Below are 6,875 nucleotides of genomic sequence, written 5' to 3'. Positions count from 1 at the left end.
TGAGAGAGTGTGTGTGTGTGTGTTGTAGACTTCACATGAGAGAGTGTGTGTGTGTGTGTGTGTGTGTTGTAGACTTCACATGAGAGAGTGTGTGTGTGTTGTAGACTTCACATGAGAGTGTGTGTGTGTTGTAGACTTCACATGAGAGTGTGTGTGTTGTAGACTTCACATGAGAGTGTGTGTGTTGTAGACTTCACATGAGAGTGTGTGTGTGTGTGTTGTAGACTTCACATGAGAGAGTGTGTGTGTGTGTGTTGTAGACTTCACATGAGAGTGTGTGTGTGTGTGTGTGTTGTAGACTTCACATGAGAGAGAGAGTGTGTGTGTGTGTGTTGTAGACTTCACATGAGAGAGTGTGTGTGTGTGTGTGTGTGTGTGTGTTAGACTTCACATGAGTGTGTGTGTGTGTTGTAGACTTCACATGAGAGAGAGTGTGTGTGTGTGTGTATGTGTGTGTGTTGTAGACTTCACATGAGAGTGTGTGTGTTGTAGACTTCACATGAGAGAGTGTGTGTGTGTGTGTGTGTGTGTGTGTGTGTGTGTTGTAGACTTCACATGAGTGTGTGTGTGTGTGTGTGTGTGTTGTAGACTTCACATGAGAGAGAGAGTGTGTGTGTGTGTATGTGTGTGTGTTGTAGACTTCACATGAGAGTGTGTGTGTGTGTGTGTTGTAGACTTCACATGAGTGTGTGTGTGTGTGTGTTGTAGACTTCACATGAGAGTGTGTGTGTTGTAGACTTCACATGAGAGAGTGTGTGTGTGTGTGTGTGTGTGTGTGTGTTGTAGACTTCACATGAGTGTGTGTGTGTGTGTGTGTGTGTGTTGTAGACTTCACATGAGAGAGAGTGTGTGTGTGTGTGTATGTGTGTGTGTTGTAGACTTCACATGAGAGTGTGTGTGTGTGTGTGTGTTGTAGACTTCACATGAGTGTGTGTGTGTGTGTGTTGTAGACTTCACATGAGTGTGTGTGTGTGTTGTAGACTTCACATGAGAGAGTGTGTGTGTGTGTGTGTGTGTGTGTGTGTGTTGTAGACTTCACATGAGAGAGTGTGTGTGTGTGTGTGTTGTAGACTTCACATGAGAGAGAGTGTGTGTGTGTTGTAGACTTCACATGAGAGAGTGTGTGTGTGTGTGTGTGTGTGTGTGTGTGTGTTGTAGACTTCACATGAGAGAGTGTGTGTGTGTGTGTGTGTGTGTGTGTGTTGTAGACTTCACATGAGAGAGGTTCAGACCGACACCTAACATAAACAGTACAGAACTCCATCAGAAGTTTTAATGTTTTGTTGCTACGACAGTTTATTTAAATAAAAAGTGCTTCGTGTTTAAGTGACTTTTCCCTCAGTGTCGAGACTTCAGAAGAAAATTCTCAGCTGTTTTCTGGTTTTATAAAAGAGAAAAACCCACGACAGAGTTTTGTTCTGTGGGACCTGCTCCTGAGATCTCTTTACTTCTGTTAGCTCACAAGATCAAGTGAATTCACAGGTCAAAGTTCAGCGAGAAATTATAATCAGCTGGAAGCAGAACTGGCAGAAACAAAGCCACATCCAGTCACGTGTAGTGTTCAGTGTCCGCTGTAGGACGACGTCACCTCACACACACCACACAGCGGTCTTATGTCCATGTCAAGCATCACACACACCACACAGTGGTCTTATGTCCATGTCAAGCATCACACACACCACACAGCGGTCTTATGTCCATGTCAAGCATCACACACACCACACAGTGGTCTTATGTCCATGTCAAGCATCACACACACCACACAGCGGTCTTATGTCCATGTCAAGCATCACACACACACACACACACACCACACAGCGGTCTTATGTCCATGTCAAGCATCACACACACCACACAGCGGTCTTATGTCCATGTCAAGCATCACACACACCACACAGCGGTCTTATGTCCATGTCAAGCATCACACACACACACCACACAGCGGTCTTATGTCCATGTCAAGCATCACACACACACACCACACAGCGGTCTTATGTCCATGTCAAGCATCACACACACACACACTTATGTCCATGTCAAGCATCACACACACACACACTTATGTCCATGTCAAGCATCACACACACACACACACACTTATGTCCATGTCAAGCATCACACACACACACACTTATGTCCATGTCAAGCATCACACACACACACACTTATGTCCATGTCAAGCATCACACACACTTATGTCCATGTCAAGCATCACACACACACACACACACACACTTATGTCCATGTCAAGCATCACACACACACACACACACACTTATGTCCATGTCAAGCATCACACACAGCTCATTTATAACGTGTGTGTTGTAATAAAGGTTTATAAAACATCTCCATCTGTATTTTACACTTATTTACTGTGTTTAATTCTGTCATCTGATCTGAAGTAAGTGATGCAGCTATGAGACACGTTTAGGGAAGCAGACGATGTTCAACAAAACTTTTATTACATCTTTATCAGAAACTATAAACTGTGCAAACAGACATTAGGAACATAAACGTCGTCTTAAAATAAACTGTAATAACTCTTAATAACTGTCTTAATAACTTCTGTAACTTCTGATCACTTCTGACTGACCGTACTGTCACACACACACACACACACACACACACACACAGACGGACACAAGCGCACACACAGACACACACACACTCAGACAGACACAAGCACACACACTCGGACGGACACAAGCACACACACTCGGACGGACACACAAGCACACACACACAGACACACACAAGCACACACACACACACTACTGATGCAGACCCCACTGATTCATCTGCATGAGGATTTGCTGCTTCTCCACACTCAGACTCGACACCTACACAAAAGAGAAACAAAGACAATCAAATTTAAGTCCATTATGAACTTTACTGCTGCTGCTCTATTTTACTGGAGCACATAAACACACGCCCACACAGCCCACGCATGTAGCACAGTCACATGACTGAGTTGCATCTTCATACTTCGTAGCTACAGATCACCAGAACGTTACAGAGACACCAACACACAGGTCATGTAGGTTTCTAGTGAATAAATCATTAGCATAGTGCTGAGTGCTTACAGACTTTTGTGTAATTAGAACTACTGACAAATCGTGTGTTTCGTGTATAAAAGCCGTCAGTGTTTCATGCACGAAAAACATTTCATGTACATTCCTGAGTACAATTAATGATCTGGGGGAAACATTTATTGCATCATTGTGGAGCAGAAGTAGGCTGTTGTTTAGCTGAAGAAACATTTTCAGAGTAAAAAGGAAGTCTGATTAAAAGTCTGGTTTATACGCGACGCCTACTCAACTGTCCACTATGTATCGTCCACTATACGGTACATCAGAGACCAAATGTCTGTGTGGTCAGTGTTTAGTGTTTCTCACACACACACACACACACACACACACGAGCTCCATTAAAACCTCCTGATGTTGTCATCTTGAACATTTTACCCTCAAAAGCATTAACAAATCTAGAAGCTCATATTTGAGGACGTATAAACGCGATGCCGTAAAACGACCACAGGATACGTGCGGCGTTAATCGTGTGTACACACACACACACACACACACACACACACACACACACACACACACACACACACAGTGTACATGCTACAGACCAGGATTCAGTATAATAAGAGTTCTCACATTGGCTTCGAGCGATTTTCTGAGATGAAACTGCCACGGGTTCTCAAACCTGCATTAGGACACAGTGAGGAGAATGTGTTCAGTTACAAACAACTCACACAGGGACACACACACACACACACACACAGAGGGACACACACACACAGGGACACACACACACACACAGAGGGACACACACACACACAGAGGGACACACACACACACACAGGGACACACACACACACACAGGGACACACACACACACAGGGACACACACACACACAGGGACACACACACACACACACACACACACACAGGGACACACACACACACACACACAGGGACACACACACACACACACACAGGGACACACACACACACACAGGGACACACACACACACACAGGGACACACACACACACACAGGGACACACACACACACACAGGGACACACACACACACACAGGGACACACACACACACACAGGGACACACACACACACACAGGGACACACACACACACACAGGGACACACACACACACACAGGGACACACACACACACACAGGGACACACACACACACACAGGGACACACACACACACACACACAGGGACACAACTGTTTAGACAGAAAGTAAATAAATTTAAAATAAACAATCCTTCAGTAACTGGACGGTCGATGGAACTCATCTGTATGTAAATATTTAATAACAGGACAAAAAAAAGCTCTTACTCGTTCCACTTAGCCAACAGATCGGTGATGGGGAAAGTGTTAGGATGGAGAAGTACGACGGGCTCCAGGAAGAACAGGCAGAGGAAGCTCGCAATGAAGGACTGCTCGGCCGTGTCCTGGATTCTGAAGGATGACATTAAGACAATAATCTAAACTGTCAATCAAACAATCCTCATCGCTATCGGTGACTAAAATGTAAACAGACTAAAGGAGTGTGTTAAAGCAGAACACGTGTACCGCAAGATGAATCTGCTCTGTACGTCCACCAGTTCCTCCAGAGTCACACGGAACAAATCCTGAAGCATCTGTGGCTTCACCAGTAGACTGCTGAACAGCCAGCGTATCACCCAGGGGTTAGACTACACACACACACACACACACACACACAATCAGAGCATAAGAGTAAGAGGAGCTGTGACAGTACACTGGTAAGACAAATACAGAGAGAGAGAGAGAGAGAGACTGACTGAAAGAGACACACAAAAACATCACGTCATACACACACACACACATCACAACATACACAGACACACAGACACACACACACACACACCGTCATAACACACAGACAGACACACACACACACACAGACAGACACACACACACACACAGACAGACACACACACACACACAGACAGACACACACACACACACAGACAGACACACACACACACACAGACAGACACACACACACACACAGACAGACACACACACACAGACAGACAGACACACACACACACAGACAGACACACACACACACAGACAGACACACACACACACAGACAGACACACACACACACAGACACACACACACACAGACAGACACACACACAGACAGACACACACACACAGACAGACACACACACAGACAGACACACACACACACACAGACAGACAGACACACACACACACAGACACACACACACACAGACAGACACACACACAGACAGACACACACACACAGACAGACACACACACAGACAGACACACACACAGACAGACACACACACAGACAGACACACACACACACACAGACAGACAGACACACACACACAGACAGACACACACACACACAGACAGACACACACACACACAGACACACACACACACAGACACACACACACACAGACACACACACACACACACAGACACACACACACAGACACACACACACACAAACAGGAGAAAGGCAGTAGTGGAGTTACCTTGAAGGTCAGTATGACAGAGAGGATGGGTTTGAGTCGTGTGTGTAGAAGACGCTCTGCTAAAGCCTGAGTGGTTAAGAGTAACAGCGCCTGGTCTGGATATCCCTAAAGGAGAAGGAGGAGCTTATTTACACATCAACACCACTATAACCACACAGAGTTACAACACACTACACAACAACAACACTACACAACAACAACACTACACAACAACAAACTGTTCTCTATCTCAGTCTCACTTTCTGGAAGCTTTTGGGAATCTGGATCCGGGAAGTACGATGGAGCTCACAGAGGATTCCTGAGGCGACGACCCTGGTCCTCTAAAACACCAGAACATGTAACACACGGTCAGTCTGGTGTTACCACGACAACCATGACGCACAAATCAGCTCTGTGTAACTCACAAACAGGAAGCTGAAGTCAGGTTCCTGTAAACATGAGCCCTCGGGACCACAAGACGACCGGTTGGCAAATTTCAGGACTTTTATCCAGCTTTCAGCCTATAAGGCAAATAAAAAATAAACATTCCAGAACACTTTATATGAATATTTATAAGAGGGCGGAGCTTTAAACTCCCCCCCCATCACACTCAATGACTGTGTGATGCAGCGGCGCTTTAATGCACAGGCGTCAGCTCAGATATCAGCGGCTAACCGAGTTTTGTTTGTTTATAACGAATGGTGTTGGACGTACGGTCTTACTCACATGGACAAACACTGCGCTGTTACAGTACAGGACACGAAGCGCAAACTTTATCACCTCTTGGCTTTTCAGAAGGTTGGATCCTCCTACAAACACACAACAACCAGCTCAGAACACACACACACACACACACACACACACACACACACACACACACACACACACACACTAACCACCTCATGTGGATCCTTCAGCACTGAAACACTATTTTACAGACAAATAAATTACCTTCAATCGGTGTCCATGTGCTGCTTAATAAAGGATCCATCTGGACCGTGTGGACATTCTGAACATGAGGAATGAACTCAACTTGAGGTGGGTGTGGTATGCCAGTGGGGGCGTGGCCAGACATGAATATTCTGAGGTAGGCACAAAACTGGGCAGTGCTAAGCCTAGAGGCGGGGCACGAGGAGTTGTACATGGGGCTGAGCAAAGAGTCGGACGCGCCGGCATAATCACCAACCTACACAGACACAGACAGACACAGACACACACACAGACAGACAGACAGACACAGACACAGACAGACACAGACAGACACACACAGACAGACACACACAGACACACAGACAGACACACACACACAGACAGACACA

The 6,875-nt window shown here is 45.7% G+C and overlaps 1 protein-coding gene across 3 annotated transcripts in view; it reads right to left on the bottom strand.

Moving 5' to 3' along the window:
* Positions 1-2,441: 2,441 nt before the first annotated feature.
* The window catches only part of zgc:112980 (uncharacterized protein LOC503706 homolog), a 12,496-nt gene continuing 8,062 nt past the window's right edge, over positions 2,442-6,875 (bottom strand). For all 3 annotated transcript variants that reach the window (XM_027142696.2, XM_047802788.1, XM_027142688.2), the window contains 9 exons: positions 6,508-6,742; positions 6,283-6,365; positions 5,982-6,077; positions 5,817-5,897; positions 5,578-5,682; positions 4,610-4,731; positions 4,373-4,495; positions 3,663-3,711; positions 2,442-2,840 (listed from right to left, as the gene is read on the bottom strand). In XM_027142696.2, the coding sequence (XP_026998497.2) occupies positions 2,772-2,840; positions 3,663-3,711; positions 4,373-4,495; positions 4,610-4,731; positions 5,578-5,682; positions 5,817-5,897; positions 5,982-6,077; positions 6,283-6,365; positions 6,508-6,742 (963 nt within the window). In that variant the 3' untranslated portion in view covers positions 2,442-2,771. The remainder of the gene's footprint in view (positions 2,841-3,662; positions 3,712-4,372; positions 4,496-4,609; positions 4,732-5,577; positions 5,683-5,816; positions 5,898-5,981; positions 6,078-6,282; positions 6,366-6,507; positions 6,743-6,875) is intronic.

The sequence above is a fragment of the Tachysurus fulvidraco genome, chromosome 18 (assembly GCF_022655615.1).
Source record: "Tachysurus fulvidraco isolate hzauxx_2018 chromosome 18, HZAU_PFXX_2.0, whole genome shotgun sequence".
Classification (NCBI taxonomy): domain Eukaryota; kingdom Metazoa; phylum Chordata; class Actinopteri; order Siluriformes; family Bagridae; genus Tachysurus; species Tachysurus fulvidraco.
The sequence above is the reverse complement of the archived record's forward strand: the minus strand, read 5'-3'. Positions and strand labels throughout refer to the sequence as shown.